Raw genomic sequence first — 26,863 nt, forward strand, 5'->3', positions numbered from 1 at the left:
GAGAGAGTTCTGAAAGTCTGTGACACTACACAGAGTCATAGACCAACTAACGTACCACACAGGCCAGTACAAACAATCCTATATATCTATGCAATTAATTCTTCTAGATAATATGTATATCTATGCAAATTAAATTAGCAAACTGACACCTGTACGTAACCAACATCATAGCACGTATTATTCCCGTCTCATTCATTTGATGAGGTTGAGGCCAATGATGAGATATGAGACCATTGCTCGTTTAAACTGGTCGGTCATCAATTTTCAACTGGGGCATAAGTCAACTGGTGATGAGCTTTGTTTATTTGTCTCCTATATCATTGCTGGTCGCTGACAACTGACATTAAGCGGATGAACTCATCCGATCCCTAACGCACACATTCTTCCAAGCACCAATCGTCGTCGTTGTCGTCCATTATATTCATCCGACGACGACTATAAATACACGTGCCAGCCGGCAGCTCTCCAGCATCACTTCCTGCACTGCACTACATCACTAGTGCCCTAGCTCCGAGCAACACCTCGTTCACTGTTCGCACACGTCAGGAACACACGTACGTACTCGCAGAAAAGAGAGAAGACACAACACAAACACAGGAGCAACGAATCAACCATGGCCAGGCTTGCTGCTCTGACATCACTTGCGTTGCTGTGTTCGGTGATGATTTCCTGCCATGCTGACGGCTACGGTTACTACCCCAGCCCGACCCCGGCGTCGGCGCCGACGCCGACCCCGAGCGGCGCCGGTCTGGCCGTTGGCTTCTACAGCTACGCGTGCCCCAACGCCGAAGCGATCGTGAGGGGCGTCGTGACCAAGGCGGTGCAGCAGAACCCTGGCGTCGGGGCAGGCCTCATCCGAATGCTCTTCCACGACTGCTTCGTCCAGGTATGCATGCATTGTGTTCTTCACTGCTCTACATGCACCAGCAGGTCCAGCACCGTGCACGGTGCACGCACGTACGTGCCTTGCCTGATCGTGTCAGCAACGTTCTCTTCATTTAGGGGTGCGACGGCTCCGTGCTCCTCGACCCGACCCCGGCGAACCCGCAGCCGGAGAAGCTATCGCCGCCCAACTTCCCCAGCCTGCGCGGCTTCGAGGTCATCGACGCGGCCAAGGCGGCGCTCGAGGCCGCCTGCCCGGGCACGGTCTCCTGCGCCGACGTCGTCGCGTTCGCGGGCCGCGACGCCAGCGCCGTCCTCAGCGGGGGCAGGGCCGACTTCGCGATGCCCGCGGGGCGCCGCGACGGCCGCGTGTCCCTGTCCAGCGAGGCGCTCCAGAACCTGCCGCCGCCCTCCTTCAACCTCTCCCAGCTCGCCGCCAGCTTCGCCGCCAAGGGGCTCGGCGTCGACGACCTCGTAGTGCTCTCCGGCGCGCACACCGTCGGCCGCTCCCACTGCTCGTCCTTCGTCAGAGACGGCCGCCTCAACGAGTCCACGTCCGACATGAACCCCGCGCTCGCCGCGTCGCTGCGGCAGCAGTGCCCGGCCAACGCCACCACCGACAACACCGTGGTTCAGGACGTCGTGACTCCTGATGCGCTGGACAACCAGTACTACAAGAACGTGCTGGCCCGCAACGTGCTCTTCACGTCGGACGCGGCGCTTCTCAAGTCCGGGCAGACCGCGGCGTCGGTGGTGCTCAACGCCTTCGTCCCGGGGCTGTGGGAGCAGAAGTTCAAGGCGGCCATGGTCAAGATGGCCAGCATCGAGGTCAAGACCGGCACCAACGGCGAGATCAGGACGAACTGCCGGGTCGTCAACTAGTTGGCTTCTGATGCATCAGATTAGCTTTTGTTCTCGAATCGTTTACACGCTTGAGCAGAAATCATGTGAACTGCTTTATTTTGCATATTTCTGTATTCTTTTATTTTCAATGCATATTCTGTATTATCTGTTCCTTATTACTGCCCCATCCGTGTAATAGCAAGTAAAATATTTCTTGATGAATTGCAATTTCCTAAACATTTTGAGTGAAGCGCATCGGCGGTTACTTTGCTCTGGCTTCAGCAAAAATCACACAGCCATGGGATTTGAGCTAAGGAATTGATTGGTGATAGCTCATATTTGTATGGAATTCGTGCGAGTTGATTTAGCGGGGAACATTGAGAAAAACTTTTTTGAAAAAAAATATTTTCAAGCTAAATGATTACAGTGGGAAAAAACTAAGTACCTACGCTATTTGCGCGAGTTATCTTGCTAGTTATATATTGTACATGCTCACTTCGCTACTTGGTAAATAAACCACGCACAATGGCACGATCCATACACAATGTGTGTAAATAAACGACGTCTATCTGGCCCAACCGACTTGATCAGACATTCAAGCTAGTAGCTGCACACAAAGCACCGCCATGGTCCATATGGAATAACCTATGATTGTCGAGGTCTAATTTCTGTGTCAAAGTCTTGAGCATCAGGTGCAAACAAACATATCCTAGCAACAGCCGTAGAAAATAAAGCACCTTCCGACTCCCAGCTACCTTGAGGGTTGAGGCCGGCCAATTGGACGCCAACAACGTTGAAACGAAGAGGATTAAACAAGTCAGCCACTGAGCTGTTCCTCCCATGTTCTTGCTGAATTTCCCTAAACAACTCGACCACACTCATTTTAGGGTAAAGTATAATTTACACCCTCCAACTATCGTCAAAGTATAGATTTCAACCTCGAACTTCAAAACCGGATAACTTTGGCCCTCCAACTCTTGAAAAAGTTCAACTTTCAACCTTCTGGGCGGTTTTGTGTATGAACAGTACTTTTGATATTTTTAGGATTCGCCAAAATTTTATATTATTTTTTTAAGCATCTTAACGTCCTCAAATGAAAAAACTCAAAACTATAAAGTTGTAGATCTCATTGAGAGCTACAACTTTGGTATAAAAAGTATTTTCATTTAACTCCATACAAATAATATGTGCTCTAATGCGGCAAGCGCTAGTTGGCGATTATTATAGTGCTGAAATTTTATATTATTTTTTTCGAGCATCTTACTTCCCTCAAATGAAAAAACTCAAAACTACAAAGTTGTAGATCTCATCGAGGTCTACAATTTACATATAAAAATTATCTTCATCCGCCATCGTATTTTTTGAAACAATTTTGTCGCGTGATGAGACTCTAATTTCAAAAAATAGAAAACCCTTCAATACGATGGCGGATGAAGATATTTTTTATATGTAAATTGTAGACCTCGGTGAGATCTACAACTTTGTAGTTTTGAGTTTTTTCATTTGAGGACAGTAAGATGCTCGAAAAAATAATATAAAATTTCAGCATCATAATAATCGCCAACTAGCGCTTGCCGCATTAGAGCACTAATATATTATTTGTATGGAGTTAAATGAAAATACTTTTTATACCAAAGTTGTAGCTCTCAATGAGATCTACAACTTTGTTGTTTTGAGTTTTTTCATTTGAGGACGTTAAGATGCTTAAAAAAATAATATAAAATTTTGGTGAATCCTAAAAATATCAAAAGTACTGTTCATACGTAAAACCGCCCAGAAGGTTAAAAGTTGAACTTTTTCAAGAGTTGGAGGGCCAAAGTTATCCGGTTTTAAAGTTCGAGGTTGAAATCTATACTTTGGCGATAATTGGAGGGTGTAAATTATACTTTACCCCCCCCCCCCCCCCCCACCCCCCCCCCCCCCCCCCCACCCCCACTTTATATGTCATTCTTCCAACCACAGGATGTTCCAGCAGCAGAGCTCATCCTCAAATGTACTATAAATAGGGAATTAAATTGGGTGGACCCTAGGTCCAAACATCTTCTGTGCGCCCCCATGGTGGATGAACGACACGAAGTTGTGTTTTCCATTAGTTGATCTCGGGTTTAAAAACGCAGTGAAACTTCGCCTTGGCAAGGAGGACATTCGTTCGATGAAGCCTATTCCCGAACAGACGCGTCTCTTCTCTCTTGCCGGCAATGTCATTGGATTGAAATGGCACCGGGTTTTCTCAATCTACTTGATTACAACTCCCCTAAATAACCTTAATCTTGTTTTTTGAAACCCCTTTATTAGTTAGCTAGATAAGGGAATTGAGTTTTCTTAATCGGGTGGAATTATTGCTCTAAACATCCCTCGTTTCTCAAGATGTAAGAATTTATTGTCAATGAATCATATGTGCAGCAATGGTTACACTATCAATATAGATATGTTAAACGTTTTTAATAGAATGATTTAATAGTTAAGATATATAGATATATCTAACACTACAAACATGCAGAAACATATATGCTTAATTGTTATTTAAACATTTTTAATAGAATGATTTAATAATTTAGATGTAGATTTGAGGAGAATAAATTTATTTTTTAATGATGACTGAAGTGGCAGTTTAGATGCAAATTTAAGGAGTTGTGTAGATTATCTATCATATTAGCATGTGGGTAATTGTTGCAAATTTAGGTGGCACATGTGCATAATTTGAATATAGTATTATGGGTTTACGTTGTTTGAAACTAAAATAGAAAGATACAATGATCATTATTATCAATGTTGATTATAGTCTATTGAATTGATGACTAGATATTTTTATTTTTGTTAGATTTTTTAGGATTTATCTTTTCTTGTCTAGACGGCCTCACGAGGATTAACGTGGAGGCACCACAAAAGACATATAGTTATGTATTTAATTGAAACATAAGACTAAGTTATTATATAAACTATTGTCGTGTCCTTTCATGTGAATTTGGTTTTATATGCAATCAGTCCATAAACTACTCGATGTGTATGCATGACAAGCTCGCTAGAAGAGCAACCACAATTAATCAGGCTTTACTTATGAGAAGTTGGTCACAAGTAGAAATAGCATGGTCAACGGTGATGGGTAGAGTGATAGTAGCTCTCTGGCGTTGGTGACGATTCTAGAACTAGAAGGATTTAGGTGCCAATGGATGTTGGCGACTACTGGAGGCAACAATGGATTTGTTGAATTGGCAATGTTATGTTATGTTAAAAATCACTAATGCTCCACCACGAGTGTCGGTTCCACGTCGGTCAATCCGGACGTGGCTAGCTGGGCTGCGGACCAGCCTACATGCCTGTTCCCCCAATCAGCATACATGGTTTCTCTAAAAAATAAAAAAAGAGCGACATCTTATCTTTTCCATTCGCATCGGCTCCACCACATCGTCCGCCTTTTGGTCGCGTATGCACAAGCTCTGCTAGCGCTCGCGTCCGCATATGTGCGAGCGTCGACCGCCACCGCTAGCCGCGTACGCACGAGCTCCACCGGCTGCGATGCGCCGCCCGCCCGTGGTGAGGGAGAACGCTGTCGCCTCCCCCATGGGGGCCGGACGCTTGGTCGGCGGCCAAGAAGACCTCCGCCTTCGCCTGCCTAGCTCATTGTGGCCAGGTGTGGAGCTCGCCCGCGTGTAGCTCACGGCAGCCTGGGCGGGAGCCCGTCCACGCACATCTCGCGCCCCCCTCCTAGTTCGCCGTGGCCGGGGTGGAAGTCGCCAGCGTGCAGCCCGCGACGGCTGGGATAAAACTCCACATGCCGACACGGATCCATTCTCCCAAGCAACAAGGAGATGTTGCGCTGAAACTGCATGTTGAAAGAGTATATTTCAAGTGTTTCAAATGTTTTAGAGGTATGTTCCAAGTGTTTTATATTGGGATGTTGCACATGTTGTAATGGTGTTTTCAAGTGTTTGTCCCAAATATTTTATCTGTTTCAGACTATGTTGCAAGTGTTTCATCTAGATGCTGCAAAAGTAAATCTGGATGTTGTATATACATGCATATTACAAGCGTATGTTTCAAGTGTTCCAGGTGTTTTATACGTATGTTGCAGGTGTTTTATCTGAATATTGCACATGTTTTGCAATGGCCACAAGCGTGTTTTCCTGGTGTTTCAGATGTATGTTTCAAGTGTTTCAATTGTTTCGGGCGTATGTTGCAAGTGTTTCATCAAGATATTGTAAAAGTGATCTTGGTGTTGCACATGTTGTAGTGGAACCCATCTGCAGCAGCCACCTACTACAGCTACTGGGCCCGCCTGCATGTGTGTGGGTGTGGAGGGGGCGCCATGGTGCGGGCATGGGACACGAATTGCGCGCGGGCCACGGTCCTGGCGTGGGACACGAAGCGGCGTGCGCCACGGTGCGGGCGTGGGACACGATGTGGGCGCGGGACACGGAGCGCGCGCGGTCGTCCGGGCGCTAGACGTATCTAAAATAATATTTATCGCTTTTGTCACTATAACTCAAACTCTCAAACAAAAACATATCCAAGAATTATAATCTTCTCACGATAATAAATAAACATTGATATTAAAATGTACAATCAAATAATAAGACAAACTATTCAAAAAACTGAAAAACAAGCATAAATATTGTTATAATTAAAAAAATAGATACCCATGTGTTTGCGCAATTTTTTTTAAGTTGTGTTTGCACAAATTTGATACTTTTTTTTGAACTGGGAACTTGCATTACTCATATGCTGAAGCATCAGCAACAAGAAGACCGAGAATGTTACATGGGATAGAGCTAGAGATTACCTCTTCCCCTACAACACACTCATAATTTATCCAGCTCTGCAATCGCACAAGCGACACTATTACAATCTCTCCCCTTCAGATTCGAACGGTAAAAAAGTAGAGAAAATCAAGGTCTTCGGTTCGCCCACCAAACCACCTTCTGCCATTGCATCAAACTCATTTGAACAAAGAGCCTGCTTCACCATCAGTTCATCGGTTTAGCGTGACAGCTTGTAGTTTTTTTTTTTTTGAGCAAATGACAGCTTGTAGTTTTTTTTTTTTGAGCAAATGACAGCTTGTAGCTGAAATAACCTGCTGCACACGGGCTGCTGAAAGCGCCATGGGTCCAAATTGCCCAAATTACTATTGGGCTGATACAGGGCCCAATACGGCCCATACATTGGATCCCTTCCTCGCCCTCTTCGTCGTATCCACTCGCGAAAATAGCCAGAGCACATTCCCACACCTCCCATGGCGATCCATCCCCGGATCACCGGCGGCCGCAGGCAGCCGCTGCCGCTACCCCTGAAGAGGGCCCTCCTGGCCGCTATCACTGTCGCGGCTGCTCTCTCCATCCTGTGCATCCTGTCCTCCACCGACACGCTGACCTTCACGGACACGCTGTCCTTCCTGGGGTTCCGGCCCCGTGACGTCGACAAGAGGGACGGCAACCGGAGGTACCTTTACTGGGGAAGCCGCGTCGACTGCCCCGGCAAGCACTGCGGCTCCTGCGCGGGCCTCGGGCACCAGGAGTCCAGCCTCCGCTGCGCCCTCGAGGAGGCCCTCTTCCTCGACAGGTAATTTGGTGTCGTCGCTTCGCCCCTCCTTCTCTTCTCCCGCGTTGATTGAGGTCGCTAGGTGGCCCTTGGCGTCCAGAAATGGGCGCCCGGTGGTTAAAGATGGTCATGTCGATTGAATTCCAAATTGCATCGATCTTCTAGTAGGCAGTTAGAAGATAGGAAGCACCAAAGCAGATTGAATGAAAACAGGGGCTCTGTTGCATTTCAAGTTCTCAATTTCACCAATTCGTGTGCAATGTGGAATTATGCTAATGTGCAATGGCCCCATTCTGCAGGGTGCTTGTCATGCCTGCAAAGATGTGCCTGAATTCAGTGCACAATACAAAGGGGTTCCTTCAATCAAGCAATGCAACTTCACAACAAAGGTGTTGCTTCTTAAGTACCTGACCTACATGTGCACACTGTTTTTTTTTTTGGCCAAGTTGAAAGGATCCTGATAATACGTAAACTCCATGTCTTTGCAGGTGGGAAACAGGTTCTTGTGCAATGGAATCTTTATATGATATCGACCTCATATCAAGAACTGTACCTGTTATTTTGGATAATCCACGCTCATGGTACGAGATAATATCAAGAAGTACAAAACTCGGTGAGGATGGCTTGGTGGTGCATGTGCAAGGGGTTAGCAGAGCTGAACTCAAACAAAATTCAAATTACTCTGGTGCTCTCCTCATAAACCGCACAGCAAGTCCTCTTGCTTGGTAAGGAATAAGGATACTTGTTCCCTGCGAGTCTATACCATGCCACCTGCACTCAAAGAAATCATTTGATTTTATAGTAACGGTTAATCATGTCTATCGTGTAATGCATAAAATTCAGGTATAGACTTTAATCATCATTACAGTTCAGGTTTATGGAGTGCAAGGACCGGACCAAGCGTAGCTCTGTGATGTTGCCATACATTTTTCTGCCAACAATGGCAACAAGGAAACTGAGGGATGCAGCAAACAAGGTATATTGTTAAGAGATTGACTTGTTAGACATAATCTGCTGCTCCCCATTCTCTCTTTGGTAGGAGACTGGTCGGCTCGGCCGACCACTCTCTGTTGGGAGTTGGGGACTGATCGGCTCTGCCGATCAGTTCCTGTAGTAGTAGCAGTATTGCAATAGGCCACCTCTAGTACATTAGTTGGTAGCTATTACATCAATCATATCTTGGTAGTGGGCTGAGGTAAGCTTTGTACTGCTAGGAGTAGTTGGTATACTTTGTACCTTAGGAGTAGATAGTTGGTGTACCCTGTACTTTAGGAATAGGTAGTTGGTGTACTCTTGTACTCAGGAGTAGGTAGTTGGTCAACAACTATGTACCTGATAGAGGTACAGCTAGAGTTGTATATATTCCATCCAAAGGGCAATGGAATGCTTAGTTTTGTTGCTACAAACCAAAGGGCAGGGCTTCGGCCAACGCTGGTGCTTGTGTTGAGTGTGTGTGCGCTGTTCTCAATCTCTTCTTCTACCTCTAGCCATAGTGAGTGAGTGTGTGTACCGGTAAGCTAGTTGTTTACCTGTGCAGGGCAGCCAGGGATCAACATGACTTACCATTTAGTTTTACAAATATTTGAAATGAAAGTGACCACCAACCCACGGGCAAGTAACCATTTTCCCTGCGCTGTATTGCTTGTCTCAAAATCTTATTCTTGACATTTGTTATGTTAACCTATCATTAGCTCCTGTGTGGAAATTTATCTCTTCTAGTGCCTGATGGAGAAAGTACTACCATCAGTAATTGAATGTACCCAATTACTAGAGTAGCATTTTGTCAGATTCCCACTTAGAAGCACTCATGTTTCCACATCCTGTTATGAACGTCTCTCTACTATTCTATACACTGTTGTAGTATTTATATCATTTGAATGTAGCATGTTATGAGTCATGTGCAGCAGCTGGCCCCTGCCAGTCTGCCTGTTTAAACTTGCTGGCAAGCAGCGAATGATTACTTCATTCAGTATATTCTCATCTCGCATGCTTTCATGACATGCCATGTATGCCACATTTATTCTTAGAATAGGGCGCGGCATGCTATTACATCTTGTGCATACAGGTCTGTGCATGGATGTTCAGGGACAACTTAATATCTCCTGTGTATTCAATATTCGTTTAGTAATATTGACTTATTAAATACAGCATGCTATTCTCTGCTTATAAATTTGTGTGCTCTCTTCAGATGAAAGAGATACTTGGTGACTATGATGCTATTCATGTGAGACGAGGTGACCTACTAAAGAATAGGAAAGATAGATTTGGTGTTGAGCGAAGTCTTCATCCTCATCTTGACAGAGATACTCGCCCTGAGTTTATCAAGAAAAGAATTGCAAAGTGGATTCGACCAGGTCGCACTCTTTTCATTGCCTCAAATGAAAGGACCCCAGGCTTCTTTTCATCTCTATCAGACAAGTAAGACTGACACCGTGTACCTACTCTTTTTGCACCTGGCTTCTTTTCATTTCTGTCAGACAAGTAATACTTGTTGGCCCCTGGATCTTCCACACGGGTGAGCCGACCGCTCACCAGCGTTGCCGACCACAGACTATGGCTAGAGATAGAAGAAGGGAGGGAGAACAGAGCATGCACACACACAGCACAAGCATCAGCGTTGGCCGGAGCTCTACAGAGGAGATGGCAAAACTGAACTCGCTCTCTTTACTGAGTTGCAGTGGAAAACTATATATACAACTCTACCCATCTAATCCTAGTGCACAGACATATCAGGCTGCCATGCTGCTACAGTGACTAAATGTGATAGCAGGGCTGACTTTGGCTTCTGCCCCTGCTGTGTGTTGGAGGTAACACAGACTTGATTAGCCTGAACAGCCTTAAACCCCAGGCCGTCTCCTTGATTATATATAGAGGTAGACATTGCATTGATTACAAACAGCTCACTAGAGCATAGCTAATCAGATAGGTGCACACCTCTTGGGCTGCCCAAGGTCTTTAATGACTATAATTAACTAGCATAGTTATCTAGGAAGTGCTTAGGAAGCAGGGCTTATTAACTACATTTCTCCCCCTAAGACCTGCTTCAACTAATCTTGATCTCCTTGATCCCAATCCTGCTCCTCATCTCTTCCAGCTTGGTTTTGCCCAAGGCTTTAGTTAGTATATCAGCGAGCTGATCTGCAGTGGGAATGAACTCTGTCTTGATGCTACCTTCTTCCACACAATCTCTGATGAAATGATGCTTGATTCTAATATGCTTGCTCCTGTCATGGAAAACAGGATTCTTTGCCAAAGCCAGAGCAGACTTATTGTCTACTCTGAGTTCCACCACCTCAACTTTTCTTCCCAACAAATCTGCAAACAGTCTTGACAACCACAAAGCTTGGGTTGCAGCTGTTGTCATCGCCACATATTCAGCCTCACAGCTAGACAGAGCAACAACTCTCTGTTTGACAGACTGCCAGCTGACCAGGCTGGTTCCAAGGAAGAACAAACATCCAGTTGTGCTTTTGCTTGAATCAACATCTCCAGCCAAATCTGAATCGCTGTAACCCACAAACCTTGCTTTGCCTGTTGTTCTGGTGTAGCAGAGCCCATGATCTAGAGTACCAGCCAGGTATCTCAAGATCCTCTTCACAGCCTGAAGATGTACAGTTGTTGGCTTCTCCAGAAATCTGCTAACATACCCTACAGCAAAAGCCAAATCTGGTCTTGTGTGCACTAGGTATCTCAAGCCGCCAACCAGTCTTCTGTACTGAGTTGGATTTACTTCCTTTGCTGTGCTTTCCTTGCTCAATTTCAACCTTTCTTCCATGAGTGTGGTGGCTGGATTACAACCTGCCATACCACCAAGCTCAAGTATCTTCTTAGCATAATGGGTTTGCTTCAGAGTGATGCTCCCCTCTGATTGTCTCACCTCAACTCCCAGATAGAGAGACAGAAGACCCAAATCACTCATTTCAAAGGTTTGCTTCATCTTTACCTTGAAAGCTTCAATCTTCTGCTGGTTGACTCCTGTGATGATCAAATCATCAACATAGACTCCAATTACTAGTAGGGAGTCACCTGATCCCTTCCTGTACATAGCAGCTTCATACACATTCTGCTCAAAACCCATCTGCTTGAGAGTCAAGTCAAGCTTGGCATTCCATGCCCGAGGAGCCTGTCTTAGGCCATACAGAGCCTTGTGCAGCCTATACACTTTCTTCTCCTCTCCTGGTACTACAAAACCTGGAGGCTGTGTAACATAAACCTCCTCCTGGAGTTCTCCATTCAAAAATGCAGACTTCACATCCATGTGATGTACTGCCCATCCCTCTTGTGCTGCTAGGGCAAGCAAAACACGCACTGATTCTAGCCTTGCAACCGGTGCAAAAGCATCTTCATAATCAACTCCTTCCTGCTGCACAAAACCACGGGCCACAAGTCTTGCCTTGTGCCTAATTACAGCTCCATGTTCATCCTTCTTCAGCTTAAACACCCATTTCAGTGAAATTGGACGGTGACCAGGACGGGGAGAAACAAGTTCCCAAGTCCCATTCCGCTCTACTGATCTCAGCTCCTCCTTCATCGCTGCTTGCCAATCTGGATCATCTTTGGCTTCTTCATAGCTTGTAGGCTCATCAGAATGGGTGAGATTCAGTTCTGCAAACAGCCGCTGCGCCGGCGGAGGGGTTGGCTGATCACCAATAATGTCATGAATCTTCCGATAGCGGAGTTCTTCATCGTCGTGGTAGGCATCCACCCTTTCATCATCATCCTCCAGGGGGGTCACATGCTCAACCTGAGGACTTACTGGAGCTGGTGTAGGTGTTCTGGGCGACGCAGGCGCCTCTGCCTCCGCTGCAGGCTCTCCTGCATTCACCGGAGAGAAACCAGGCGATGCAGGATGTGGCGGAGGAGATAGTGAAGGCGACGCTGAACTTCCTGCTTCAGGGAGTTCCTCCGCCCATGGGAATTCAACAGTAAACTCACTGCCCGCTGCGTCTGATGTGCCTGCTGCCGGTGATGCCCAGTCCCAGCCGCGGCCTTCATCGAACACCACATCGCGGCTGACACGCACGCGCTGGGACACTGGATCATAGATACGGTATGCCTTGGCCCCTTCCGCATAACCGATAAACACGCCAGTCTCGCCGCGGCCATCGAGCTTACTAAGCTGAGTAAGCCGCCGGGTATAGGCCACACAGCCAAAGACCTTGAGATGGCCGACTGTTGGTGCCCGGCCGTGCCACGCCTCATAAGGAGTGGCATTCTTCAGCGCCTTCGTCGGGGATCGATTCAAAATGTGCACAGCCGTCATCACAGCCTCCCCCCAAAACCGAGAGGGCATCCGGCGTTGCTTGAGCAAAGCTCGTGCCATGGCCACCACTGTTTGGTTCCTGCGCTCAACAACACCGTTCTGTTGCGGTGAATAAGGGGCACTGAAATGCCGTTTAATACCTTCATCAGCGCAGTATGCAACAAACTCCGCGACGGTGAATTCGCCGCCATTGTCGGTGCGCAGGACCTTCAACTTGCGCCCGCTTTCCACCTCTGCTGCCACCTTGACCTTCTTAATTGCTTCTGCTGCTGCGTCCTTGGATGGCAGCAGCACAGCCCACATAAAACGGGTAGCGTCATCGACGAGCAGCAAGATATAGCGGTTGCCCGCCGGTGTCGCTGGCGTGACCGGACCGCACAGGTCACCGTGCACCAGCTCAAGCTGATTCTGGGCACGGTATGCTGCTGCAGCCGGAAAGGAACGCCGCCTCTGCTTGGTGGTAACGCAGGTGTCACACACCTGCTCAACATGGTCGACCACCGGCATCCCACGCGCCATCTCCTCCTTGCTGAGTCGCCGGAGTGCGTCGAAGTGCAGATGGCCGAAACGCTCGTGCCACTGCCACGCCTCATCATCCTTGCGCGCCGCGAGACAGAGAGGTTGTGCAGCCTCAAGATGTAGAATATACAATCTATTCTTCCCTCTGTGTACCTTGGCGAGCAGACGGCGGCTCTTGTCCCAAATGCGAAGCACGCCATCGTCAATCTCAACCTTGGACCCTCCTTCATCAAGCTGACCCAGACTTAGGATAGAGTTCTTCAGCGCCGGAATGAAGTAGACGCCATGAAGGACCCTCTGCTCACCGGTCTTGGCTTGGAAAACAATAGACCCGACGCCCTTGATCTCTACCTTCGACGCGTCCCCGAACCTGACCGTTCCTCGAACGCCAGTGTTCAGATCAGCAAAGAACTCTTGGCGCCCGGTCATGTGATGCATCGCGCCGGAGTCCAGGTACCAGCCGCTGTCCACCTCTTCTTCGTGCACGCCGAGATAGGTGCGAGCACGTGGCTGGAAAAGTTCAACGTGCTGCGCCGTGTAGCTGTGCGCCGGCGTGCTCTGTTCCAGGCTGATGAAGCCATGTGCCAGAAACAGAGCGCCATCTTCATCGCACTCGGCGTACTGGGCACGCGCCTCATGCCTTCCTTGGTTCCCGTCACGCTGCCCAGCCTGATTTCCGCCGCCACGGCCTCCACCACGGCTGCCACCGCCGCGGCCAGCACGGTTTCCACCTCTACCGCCGCGCTCTGCACCTTCACGGCGCGGCTGGGGACACTCTTGGGGCCGACGCGGCCAGTAACATTGCCATCTCCTCGTCCGCCACCACGTCCACCGCCTCTGCCTCGTCCTCGTCCACCACCGCGGCTACGTCCATCACCACCGCGCTAGTTCCTGAAACCAGAACCACCGGCATCATCTCCCTTCTTCTCCTTCCTCCAGCGCGCTCTCCACTGCTCCTCGGTGTACAGCAGCTTGCCGTTGATGCCCACCGGCTCGGTCAGCGCTTGTTCCTCGCGATTATCCACCGCCTTGAGCCTTCCAGTCACCTCCTCAAGAGTGAGCGCCTCAAAGTCGAGGAACTGCTCAATGGCGACAACAATCTGCGCGTACTTGGCTAGCACCGTGCGCAGAAACTTCTCCACCACACGCTCCTCAGTGATGTCCTTGTCACCATGAATGACAAGCTGCTGGTGCAGAGTTGACAGACGCAGGGCGAAATCCTCCACTTGCTCGCCGGGGTTGACACCGATGTTCTCCCAATCGCGGCGTAGGCGCTGCAGCGTTGCTCGACGGACCCGGTCTACGCCGACGCGAGTCGCAGCGATGGCGTCCCACGCCTCCTTCGCCGTAGCCTTGTCGAGGAGTGGGATGCCCATCTCCTTGGGCATGGCCCCGACAATCACCTCCAGTGCACGCCTGTCATCGCGAAACTGGACAGGGCCGCCCTCGATGGCGTCCCAGAGATCGCGCGCCTGCATCCTCAACTTCATGATCTGACTCCACTCGTAGTAGTTCGACTTGTCCAGCATCGGCCACGATGTGCTGCTACCGGAGTCGCGGTACACCACTCTGCCGTGCGGTGATTCGTAGCGACCGCCGCCGCGGCCGCGCCTCCGGTCCCGCAGTGGTGACTGCGAGCACCTCCTGTCTCGCGACGGAGTCCGCAGCCCCCGATCCTCCTCTTCCTCCTCCTCTGTATCCTCTTCTTCTCCCTTCTCAGCAGCAATTTTGGCCCGCAGCTCCTGCGCCGTCCTTGCTGCCGCCTCTGCAGCAGCCACCGCCTGCTTTGCTGCCTGGACTGCCAGCGCTGCTGCTTCCTCTGCAGCCTTCAAGCGCGCGGCACGGCCGGAGGAGTCGCCCAGCTCTCCATCGCCGGTTCCCTTGGCCTTGAGCCTGGCAGCGCGCTCAGCAGAGGTCGACATGGGGTGGAGAAGGTGAGGAGTTGGCCTCGTGGCTCTCTGGTGTCTAACCTAGCTCTGGTACCAAATGTTGGAGGTAACACAGACTTGATTAGCCTGAACAGCCTTAAACCCCAGGCTGTCTCCTTGATTATATATAGAGGTAGACATTGTATTGATTACAAACAGCTCACTAGAGCATAGCTAATCAGATAGGTGCCTTGGCAGCCGTACACACCTCTTGGGCTGCCCAAGGTCTTTAATGACTATAATTAACTAGCATAGTTATCTAGGAAGTGCTTAGGAAGCAGGGCTTATTAACTACACTGTGGCTACAGTGCGACAGGTGAGCCTTTCGGCGCCTGTCCCTGCAGCGGCTACAGTACAGCAGCAGGGGACCCCTTTTGGCGTCTGCCCCTGCCGTACAGAGGAGAGCAGCAGATTATTTAACAATTCTTCCCCTAATCCTGCTACTAACCTTAGAACCTCCACCATGCCGATCATCTTCTTCAGCTCTGTGAACCGAAGACTGCCGAGCGGCTTGTTGAGGATGTCCGCGAGTTGCCGACCAATTTCGACGAACTCGATGACGATCTGCCCTATATCGACACAGTCCCTGAGGAAGTGGAACTTGACGTCGATGTGCTTGCTCCGGTCGTGAAGAACCGGATTCTTCGCGAGGGCGATGGCGGGTTGGTTGTCCACCATCAGTGTTGGTGGGTGAACTTCCACACCGGTCAGCTCGCCCAGCAGCCGGCGCAGCCACACAGGTTGGCACACCGCTATGGCCGCCGCCACGTACTCTGCCACGCACGTGGACAGCGTCACCACCTTTTGTTTCAGCGACAGCCATGAGATTGGAGCCGACCCGAGGAAGACGAGCACGCCAGAGGTGCTCCGCCGTCCGTCGATGTCTCCCGCCATGTCTGCATCGCTGAACACAGTGAGCTGCAGCCCACTTCCGCCGGTCTTGGGGAAGACGATCCCCTGATCCACCATTCCCTTGACGTAGCGCAGCAGTTGCTTCACCGTAGCCCAGTGATCCTCTCGGGGATCCTCCATGAAGCGGCTGACGTAGCCCACGGCGAACGCAATGTCCGGCCTCGTGGGGACTAGATAGCGCAGACCGCTGACGATGCTCCAGTAGAGTGTTGCATCTACCTTCGTCGCGGTACTGGCCTTCGTCAGCTTCAGCCGTTCCTCCATCGGAGTCACGTACTGCTTGCACTCAGCCATGCCGCTCCGCTCCAACGGCTTCGAGGCATACGCGCTCTGACCGAGCGTGAGCGTCTTATGCCGAGGTCACCTCGATGCCGAGGTAGTAGGAGAGCGCCCCGAGATCGCTCATTCGAAAATGAGCCTCCATCTCGCGCTTGAAGCTGTTGATGTCCTCCGCACGTGCGCCGGTGACGATCAAGTCGTCCACATACACGCCGACGACGAGCTCCTTCCCCCGTTGCCGCGTGTAGAGTGCGTGCTCGGTTGCGCACCGCGCGAACCCAAGCTCGCCCAGCTTGGCGTTCCACGCTCGCGGGGCTTGTTGCAACCCGTCGTGTGCCTTGCGCAGTCGGAGCACCCTGTGCTCCGCTCCCTTGACGGCGAAACCTGGAGGTTGCCTGACGAAGACCGTCTCCGCCAGCTCGCTGTCGAGGAAGGCCGATTTTACGTCCAGGTGATGGACGCGCCAGTCCTTCGCTGCTGCCAAAGCCAGCAGCAGTCGGATAGACTCTATGCGCGCTACCGGCGCAAAGACTTCTTCGAAGTCGATGCTCTCGCGCTGGACAAAGCCTCGGGCGACGAGGCGCGCCTTGTGCTTGACAATGGCGCCGCGCTCGTCCTGTTTGACCTTGTACACCCACTTCAGGGCGATCGGATGGCATCCTGGAGGTGGATCGACGAGCTCCCAAGTCTCGTTTTCTTCAATCGCCTTCATCTCCTCCAGCATCGCCCGTCGCCAATTTACATCGAGCTCGGCCAGCTCGAACGTGGGTGATTCCTCTACACTGACGAGAAGCAGCTCTGGGTCATTGAGCAGCCGACCCGCCAGGGCTGAAGACCCCGTGCCGTCGTCGATGTCGTCCAGCCTGTGGAACCGCACCTCCTCACCGTCGTGAAAGGCATCTATGAACTCGGTGATGTCGCTCGGAGGTGAGGCGAACTCGATCGGCGTCGATGGAGTCCCCTGTTCCACCGGAGAGGTCGGCACAACACCTGGAGTGCTCGGCATTGCTCCTGGGCCGCTCGTCACCACTCCTGAAGTGGTCGGCACCCCCTCCCAGAGTGCTCGGCACCAGTCTTGGAGTGGTCGGCACCACTGCAAGACCTCTCGGCTCCGCTACGGGAGCATTCGGCACTCGTCCTGGAGTGGTCGGTACCACTGCAGGACCGCTCGGCACCACTCCCGGAGTGCTCGGCGCCGCACCAGGAGTGCTCGGCTCTGTTGTTGGAGTGATCAGCACCTCCTCTCCAGCGTCTCCACCACCGTGGATGACCAAGTGCTCGACGACGAAGGTGCCGGTGAAGCCACCAGCTTCCCCCGTGCCCGGATTGTCCCAGTCCCAAGTCGCCTTCTCGTTGAACACGACGTCGCGCGAGACAACCACCTTGCCTCCGCGTGGGTCGTAGAGCCGGTACGTCTTGGTATCTTCCGCGTAGCCCAGGAGCACCATCGGTGTGCTCCTGTCCTCCAGCTTTGTGAGGACCGGCTTCGTTTTCCTGACGTGGCCGATGCAGCCGAATGTCCGGAGGAAGGACACGCTCGGCTTGCGCCCATACCAAGCTTCGAACGGCGTCTTGCCCTTCAGGGCCTTGGTGGGCGCGCGGTTGAGGATGAACACCGCCGTGGTCACCGCCTCACCCCAGAACCTTGCCGGCATGCTCTTGGCCTTTATCATGGATCGAGCCATGCCGACAACTGTCTGGTTCCGCCGCTCCACCACGCCATTCTGCTGCGGCGAGTACGACGCGGTGTGGTGTGGCACCACACCCTGATCCGCGCAGTACGCAGCGAACTCCACCGAAGTGAATTCGCCGCCCCAATTAGTCTGCAGCACGCACAGCTTCTTGCCGCTCTCCGCCTCCTGCGCGCCTTGAACTTGATCGCCTCCGCCACCTTGTCCTTGCTCGTCAGGAGTTGCAGTCACATGTAGCGACTGCAATCATCCACGAGCAAGAGGAAGTACCGTCGATCATCGTTTGTGGCTGGCGTGATTGGCCCACAGAGATCGCCGTGGACTAGCTCGAGAGCGTCCGCCGCGCGATACTTGGCCGCCTTTGGGAACGACAGCCTCCTCTGCTTTCCGGCCAGGCAGCTGTCACACAGCTCGTCTGCGTGCGACGTCGCCATCAGGAGAGTGGCATCATCATCCTTATCAGCCTGCGCTAAATGAGCCTCAGCCTTCTTCTACTGCTTGCGATTTGGGCACTCCTTTGCCCAATGGCTTGTCTTCCCACAACGCCGGCAGGCGTTGGGGTCGACCTTCTTCTCCGAAGAAGCCTTGCTGCGGCGCTTGCCATCGCCACCGCGGCTGGAGGAGGCTTCCCCGGAGTTGCTCCGGGCAGCCCACTCGTCCTCTGTTAGTAGCAGCTTGCCGCTGTCCGTCGTTGCTGTGGCCTACTCCATGCGCTCGTCCACCGCCCGTAGACGGCCTGTCACATCCTTAATGGTGAGGGTGGACAAGTCCAGCATAGTCTCTATGGAGAGAGCGATCTGGATATACTTCACCGGCACGGAGTGTAGGTACTTAGAGACCGCCTCTTCTTCGTCGATGGTGACACTGTGGCTCATCAGCTTGCTGATGAGCAACTGCAGGTGGAGAGAGAAGTCTTCCACCGATTCACCATCCTTGAACTTGAGGTTGGCGTACTCCTGCTTCAGCAGCTAGGCCGTTGCCTTCTTTGCGCGGTCGGAGCCGACGCGCATCGTTGCAATGGCCTCCCACGCCTCCTTAACAGAGTTCTTCGTCCTCAACGGCTCCCTGTACTCCGCTGGCACAACAGCGATGATAGCCTCCAACGCTGACATGTCGTCTTCTTCGTTGTCGGTGCCCTTGTCAATAGCATTCCAGAGCCGTCGGGCTCTGAACTTGACCTTCATGGTCACCGCTCACTCGGCATAGTTGGTGCGAGTCAGCGTCGGTCAACTGGTGCCGCTGACCTCCCGCACCGTGCGCACGACGACCTCCTGTCGTGGCTGGACAGCCACAGCAGCACCGCTGCTGTCGCCCATCTCCAAACCGCCCATCATTGCCAGTGATTAGTCCGGCGACGGCGCTTGTACGGCTCCGATACCACTTGTTGGCCCCTGGATCTTCCAAACGGGTGAGCCGATTGCTCACCGACGTTGTCGACCACACACTATGGCTAGAGGTAGAAGAAGGGAAGGAGAACAGAGCGCACACACACAGCACAAGCACCAACGTTGACCAGAGCTCTGCATAGGAGATGGCAAAACTGAACTCACTCTCTTTACTGAGTTGAAGTGGAAAGCTATATATACAACTCTACTCATCTAATCATAGTGCATAGACATGTCAGGCTGCCATGCTGCTACAGTGACTAGATGTGACAGCAGGCTGACTTTGGCGTCTGCCCCTGCTGTGGCTACAGTGCGGTAGGTGAGCCTTTTGGCCCCTGCCCCTGCAGCGGCTACAGTACAGCAGCAGGAGAGTCTTTTCGGCGCCTGCTCATGCCGCGCCGTACAGAGGAGAGCAGCAGATTATTTAACAATACTGGCACCATGCATGTACCTACTCTTCTTGCACCTTTATCCCAGACATCAATCAAAATTTGTGAGATACCACACCTTGGATATATGTATTCCTGCTAAAAAACCATAGGGAGATGACGCCCCCTGGCTGTCTTAAGAGATGGAAATACCCACGGGCGGATCCATATAGGTCCGACCGGGTGCGGCCGCACCCACACCAAACTGCGAAATACGCTGTAGTATACAGATTTGTACCGTATTCGCACCCCTCATCCAAACGTCTGCACCCACCGCCCAACTCAGCCAATAGAGAAAGCCTACAACAGCCCAAAGATCAATTACACTTCGCACGGGAGACGGAATTGTTGGCCGACGCTTCTACTCACGCGTCGCCTCCCCTCCCGCGCGGCCGCACCCCTTCTCTCCCCTTCGCAGTTCCCCGCGCCCATTCTCTCACCTCGACGCGAAGTGGCCAAGTCCGGTGGCAGGCGGTGGGATAGCCGATGGCCGCAACACTGCTGCGTGCTGGCCAGGCGGCTAGCCGCCTGCACTCAGGGGCACAGGCACCAGGACTCCAGGATTGCAGTTTGCCCGCTACCCTGCTCTATTTTCCGTTCAATCTTGATCACAAGGCAGAGTAAGCAACTTCAAAGCTTCTTTACTTTTTTTTTCAATTTCCATCAATCGGAACATCCAAATTGATTTCAATTTTATAGTTCTTGCCTTCTTGCTAGTTTGCCCAGATTCTAGGGTCTGACTTTTTTTATTCTCTCTCAAATATCTGGTAATGGACAACCGAATCAACTAAAATATAAATGTCTTTTGTGGATTTTAGGAAAAGCATGAAAACATTTTCCAAAAGAAAGCACCATACAGGAAGATTGCAATATTAGAAATGGAAGATGCATATATTGATCCCAAAAATTCTAGGAAGACCGTCTAGCTTTGTAGATTTGAGAGATCCTAGCCACCAATTTTGCCTCTACATGGCATATGTGATTTTTATTTTTCAATGGATCATTCAATTGTCTCTTTGCTTAAAATTGAATGGTTTGAGGATTGACGATTGCATTTTGTCAATGCCACAACAATCTTTTGTATATATAATTGTGTTATTCACTAACTATATTTTGGTAAACGGTAACCACAATTGCTGCTATTTCATTGTTAGTATACACTATTATTATTGCTTGTGTTTAATTATTGATGCTAAAATATTGGCCGTAGCAGTATTAAGTTACACTATAATTGCTATGACGGAAGCCTAGATGGCCGCACCCCCCTCCATATTTCTCTAGCTCCACCCCTGGAAATACCAGACCCTTTGGACACAACTTGTGACTTGTGAGCATCCTGGTTTGAGCCTGGGAGAGCTGCCTCTCAACTAGATGCTGTACCAAACTATGCTTTGGTTCTCATATGTATTCCTGCTTGACCAATGCTTAATGATTTCTATTATTTCAGGAACTGTATTCCTGAATGATTACCTAAGTAATATATTTCGAATGTTTAAAATGTTCCATGAGTGATGGATGGTTTCATCTTTCTCAAGTAACTATCACCATGGACTGCTAATATAAAAGTAATATTTGCGTAGCAGTTAGCAGTGCAGCATTATATTTGCATGTGCTCTCTTGAGACAAGTTATGACAGTACATTGTTTGTGTCTCTTATGGTGGCATGTTGTGCATGCAGGTACAGGCTAGCATATTCATCTAACTTCAGCAGCATATTGAATCCGGTAATCGAGAACAACTATCAGCTGTTCATGGTGGAAAGGTTGATTATGCAAGGCGCGAGGACGTTTGTGAAGACAATGAAAGAGTTCGATAAAGATCTTGCTCTCTGTGATGATCCAAAGAAGAATACCAAAGACTGGCAGGAACCAGTTTATACAGATGACTGACGGCAGCTGTTTTGTGTTCCTAGATACAGCTTAGTTCCAACTGTATCACTGATCTTAACGGTTTCACAAAGATGACCAAGTACTTACCATTTATGAGACGATATGATAGCTTGAGATGGATGCATTAACTATGGCATGACAGAAGGGGAACAGCGAAAGCGAATGTTGTCTGAAGTCTAAGCTTGAATTGATTGGCTTCAGATATGACTGCTCTTTTACACGCCATGTTCTTTGTTCAGTTACGGTGTTCAATTGGTTTGTTTTTCTTCATTTGTTTTGAAAAAGATTACTGGGTGGTGGGAGACTGTTTGTTAACATCTGTGGACCAAACAGTTGTGTATGTATAGCATGTAACTGCCGTTGGAGCAAAGCTATCAACCGATGAGACACATAACTTCCTGCTCCTGTTGCTATATTGTACTTGTGTTAACAGCATCAGTTATACTAGCTCTGTCATTCCTAGAAAAAGATAGAATGTTGAACATCTTGCGTTGATTCTTCTTTAAGAAAAAAAAAACACTTTATATGAGAATGCTTTATGGTAATCTTTTTGCTTTGTTGGGGCTTAGTGATGTAGAGAAGTTATTCAGCAATATAGAAATTCGTGTCAAAGACAATGTGCTATATATAGTGTGTATTACCCATAAGCTATAGGATGTTTAGTAGCAGGTAGTGCTGGTGACCAGCAATGTACACGTTACTGCAAGTTCAGTGAACCCTTAGAGCATTCGTCACTGTAGCTGGAGAGATGCATCATGCATGGATATATATATATACTGGCACTTAGAATCTCATTGCATATACAGAGGTGATATAAGTTTATCCCAAAAGCATCTTCGATAGGTTTCTATCAATCAATTTTGTCCTTTCTTTTAGAGAAGATTTCCATCAGCCCATGAAAACTAATAATAAACCTTGGGGGCTTTGTTTGGCCTGCTTAGCATGCATTTAGCAACTTATTAGCAGTCAGCTAGGGTGCTTTGTTGGCCCACAGGATCACCGGCTCAGGTGAGTTGACCACTCACCAGTCTTATCGAGCATCCGCTAGTGTTATCGAGCACTCACTAGCTAAGCCGACCACGAACAAACGTTGTCCGACCACACATACTATGGCTAGAGGTTGAAGAAAAGGGAGAACAGAGCATACACACACAGCAGAGACACCAGCGTTGGCCGGAGCCCTGTATAGGAGATGTCAAATCTGAACTTCTCTTTGTTGAGTTGCAGTGGCAAACTATATATACAACTCTATCCATCTAATCCTAATACAACTGTCCTGCTGCAACTGTGACTAGATAACACAGCAAGACTGACTTCTGCGTCTGTCCCTGCATGTGGCTATAGTACGGCAGGTGAGCCGTTCGGCGCCTGCCTCTACAGCGGCTACAGTACCACAGCAGAAAGCCTTTTCGACGCCGTCTTCCCTTGCTGTGTGTTAAAAAAAAAACAGTAGATTATCTAACATGCTTCGATGTCGATCGATCACCAAGCTAGAGAGCAATGCACACTCCATTCCATATTCCCATGCACGGCCAGGAATTGAAGAACTTGTTGAGATTTGATTTGAGAAGGTGGTGCAAAGCCTCTGCAGTGCAGCTAGATTAGCTGACTAAAATCCATCCATGCATACATGCACTCTTGTTAGTTTCTCTCAGACAGATCAACACTTAGCTCTTGCACATTAATTTCAGTACGCACTCAAGAAATTACCAAAGCCTAGCTAACGAGCTAGCTATCGAAACTACTCTCTGATCTGATCTCTATATGTACACGGACGAGAGCAATGTAAGCCGGCCGGCCGGCCGGCGGGCCAGCGGCGGCTAGACGTCGCTGCTTCCCTGCTCATGGTTGTCGTCTCCATCCTCCTGGTGCGCTCGCTTCTTCTTCTTGCCCTGCAGGGCCACGCCGAACAGCTTCACCGTGCCGTCGTCCTCCGGCCGCCGCCGCGGAGAGGGGGAGTCCGCCGGGTCCAGCTCCATCAGCCTGCAGGAGGACGCGGCGCCGCCGGCGCTGGGCGGCAGGGACGCGTGCGCCACCGACGAGGGGCTCGTCACCGGGGCCACGTGGTTCTGCAGGAAGTAGATGATGTCGTTGTAGAGCTTCTTCATGTGCGCCAGCTCCGACAGCAGCAGCGAGTTGCGCCGCCGCAGCTGCCGGTTGTCCTCCGACAGCGCCGCCAGGAAGTCCCTGCCGCCTCCACTGCCTTCATTGTTGCCGCCGCCGCTGGCGCCGGCGTGAACACCGTGTGCGGTGGCGGCGGGCTCTTCTTGGAAGTGGTGGTACGACACCGGCTGTGTCGGCGGCGGGGGCGGCGGGGAGAATGGGTTGAGGTGGTGATGGTGGTGGAGATGGTGATGGTGATGGTGGTAGGGCTGATGCGGTGGCAGCGGCGTCGACAGCGGCTGCGACGACTTCCTCCGGTAGATCTCGGCGAGGAGGTGCTTGGCGCCCTTCCTGAAGAACTCGTTGGCGAACTCCCACCTATCTGCCACTATCTTCCTAAAGCCCTGCAACAGCAAAAACAACAAATTAAACCAAAGAAAACTTTCAGCATTTTCTTCTTGCAGTGAGTTGTGTTATTAGCTAGCATAATAAGGAAAATCCATGAGAGATCGACGACGACACTGTTGCACAACAGCACATTGCAATTGCAGCTACCATGCATGCACATGCTGCATCAAGCTAGCAATGCAAAGAGAGAGAGAGACGGCGTCTGGTACATCACGATGGATGCTCATCAGATCAGTGCTTCTGTGTGCATGTGTGTAGTACTGTACTGATGTGTAGTCAGCTCAGCTGCTAGTCATGTCATGTCATGTGATGTGCGGTGGTAATGCATGGTATCTTGTACTACTGTATAAGGGTATATACTGCTTGGCACAGAATACCATAGGTATATATATATATATATTTATTTATTTCTCTCTCTGTGTGTGTATTAATCTCGTTGTGCCAATCTTTTCCCAATGATTGGGAGTGAGACTAGCGCACAAAGGATGACTCATCCCATGTGTACAATGCACATGAAACCTTAGTGTTTTCTATGATTCATATATACCAATAAAACATTATGAGGCAAGAGTTGGCTAATGGAGAAATAAAAAGGTTTTTTTTTTGAAAAAGATGGAAGTGGCTCTGCCTTTCGATTAAGATCGTAGAAAAGATAAATAAAAGATACTGGCACCAAGTCAATGGTTTGACAAAAGATCGTAGCCTGGCACAAAAAGAAGCAGGCAGTATAGGACTAGTACCCAAACAGTATCTATCTTGGCACAAAATAAAACAAAAAAATTCACTATTTTGAAAGGGTAAGCCTCTGAATAAACGGTCTTGTAAATCTAAGCTTGACTGGAAGCTAGTAAGTGGTCGAATGAAGTCCATTTCAACAAGTCAACAAGAACCAGAAAGCCGAAGAACAGTGAGTGGAGCTGAACCCAAATGCAAACCACAAATTAAATGCATGCAGCAGCATATCTGCTTGTCACAGGGAGGGGAGCAGAATGCAACTGATTGGCTAGCTAGTCGTTGGCAGGTCACACCAATGCCTGCTGCCGTATATTCAGCACACAGTGTAACCAAATAAATCCGGCGAACGAAGAGATCAGTATCCAAGAAAAAAAGAAAACTTTTGCTTGCTACTAGCTTGTCACGTTCTAGGTAGCCAGGAAACAAGAGCAGCAAACCTAGCTAGAGATGAGACACGCAATGTGCAAAATAAAATCCAAGAGAAACAACACATCAAGGAATTGAAACCATGCATGCATATTGCATTGCATGCCACCGAAGGAAAAGTAGATCGAGCTAGCTAGCACAGCATACATACATAGGTGTTGAGCTGCCTGACGAAGCTGGAGAAGTTGTTGTGCTTGAAGTAGTTAGGGAGGAGGTCGCGGGCGAACTCGGGCGGGCGCCACACGACGAAGGTGGTGTCGTCTTCGCCCCACGACACGATGTGGTCGGTGCAGGGGTCGTCCACCAGCTGGTACGTCTTGGTCAGGAACGGCGCCGGCACCGGTTTCGCGTGCGAGCTCTCCATCGACACCACCATCTCGCCGCACCGTTCCACAAGGAAAGCCATGCTTCGCCCTTGGCTGGCCGCCGCCGGCCAAACTAAGATCGAGCTAGCCTCTGATCCCTCGCTCTATATTTCTCCTTGACCTCGCCCGGCACAGGAAGAGATTGATGGATCGATGGATGGAGGACAAGCTAAGCAAGATGAGCGAGGAGGGAGGCGAGCCAGAGCGCTGGTGGAGGATCGGAGGAGGCAATATAAGCTAGTAGTAACTATGGGAGCTGCACGCAGCTGAAGGAAGGGAGAAAGCTAAGAGAGAGTGCGAGGAGAGAGAGTTTAAAGGCTGCCGCTCTTTAGCTCTATCTCCAGTCTCACTGTCTCGCACTCGCACACATAGACACATGACCGCACCGCGCACACACACACCCCATGAGCTCAGGCTCAGCTCCTCCCCCTTCAAATATTCTCTCTCGTGCGTGGGTCAGGCTCAGGCTGCAGAGGCCACCACTGCCTGGACGACCTGGACCGCTGCCTGCCTCTCTTGCTTCTCCCTGCACAGGCCACACACTCTCTCTCTCTCTCTCTCTTCCTGCCCTAGCTAGTAGCCAGAGGAGAGGACGGCCAGAGCTCGCTCTCTCTCTCTCTCTCTCTCTCTCTCTCTCTCTCTCTCTCTCTCTCTCATCATTATATATGCATATGCATGGATATCTGTGCAGGAGCAGTGCAGGGTGGTGTGGGGTACTCCAGTAGTACTACACATCGCTACTCGCTAGCTAGCTGTTGGAGAGAAGATCAGAAGAAGATGAAGATGGTCGCCACTCGCCAGCAGCTGAGAGAGAGAAGCTTTGCATATATTGCATTGCTTTTAGCTAGCTAGGTCGTTCTTTTGGCATTACCCTCTCGCTCGTGTCACTCACCATACTTATTATAATTGCTGCCTAGGGCATACGTGTTGCTTGGAGGAGATCAAGCAGCTAGTGTATAGTATTATGACGACGCATTTAGTTATTTTCAAATAGAGATGCCTATAAACGTATAAGGTGATGTACCATCGACACCTTTGTCGCCGTTGGATCTTTGTTTAGTCCTTTGATTTGAAAGAGATGAGACTGCTGATTACATATGGATATTATTTATTTTTTTCATGAGAAAACCTTTAACTATATATGGTATGAGTCCCTAGTGGCAGATCTAGAAAAAATATATGCTAGGAGGGGCTGCTCTTCCTTATATATATTTTCTATATTTAGCCTCCTGTTCTAAGCTTCAGTGACTATAAACTTGTACCGGGGGACTT

The 26,863-nt window shown here is 50.0% G+C and overlaps 3 protein-coding genes across 3 annotated transcripts; 2 read left to right on the forward strand and 1 right to left on the reverse strand.

Moving 5' to 3' along the window:
• The first annotated feature begins 607 nt into the window (after positions 1–607).
• Positions 608–1,764, forward strand: LOC136552802 (peroxidase 2-like). Its single transcript, XM_066544371.1, has 2 exons — positions 608–886; positions 1,003–1,764. The coding sequence occupies exons 1-2, from the start codon at positions 614–616 to the stop codon at positions 1,762–1,764; spliced, it is 1,035 nt and encodes a 344-aa protein (XP_066400468.1). The 5' UTR covers positions 608–613.
• A 5,163-nt stretch (positions 1,765–6,927) lies between these two features.
• On the forward strand, positions 6,928–22,025 carry LOC136552803 (uncharacterized). The gene is made up of 6 exons (XM_066544372.1): positions 6,928–7,281; positions 7,560–7,649; positions 7,749–7,985; positions 8,134–8,236; positions 9,449–9,678; positions 21,344–22,025. Exons 1-6 carry the CDS (start codon positions 6,956–6,958, stop codon positions 21,552–21,554), a joined length of 1,197 nt encoding a protein of 398 aa, XP_066400469.1. The 5' UTR covers positions 6,928–6,955; the 3' UTR covers positions 21,555–22,025.
• Positions 22,026–23,116: 1,091 nt separating this feature from the next.
• Positions 23,117–25,809, reverse strand: LOC136552804 (heat stress transcription factor B-4b-like). The gene is made up of 2 exons (XM_066544373.1): positions 25,378–25,809; positions 23,117–24,061 (listed from the first exon to the last, which is right to left on the reverse strand). Exons 1-2 carry the CDS (start codon positions 25,630–25,632, stop codon positions 23,375–23,377), a joined length of 942 nt encoding a protein of 313 aa, XP_066400470.1. The 5' UTR covers positions 25,633–25,809; the 3' UTR covers positions 23,117–23,374.
• Between the last annotated feature and the right edge of the window lie 1,054 nt (positions 25,810–26,863).

This window comes from Miscanthus floridulus, chromosome 4 (genome assembly GCF_019320115.1).
Source record: "Miscanthus floridulus cultivar M001 chromosome 4, ASM1932011v1, whole genome shotgun sequence".
NCBI lineage: Eukaryota > Viridiplantae > Streptophyta > Magnoliopsida > Poales > Poaceae > Miscanthus > Miscanthus floridulus.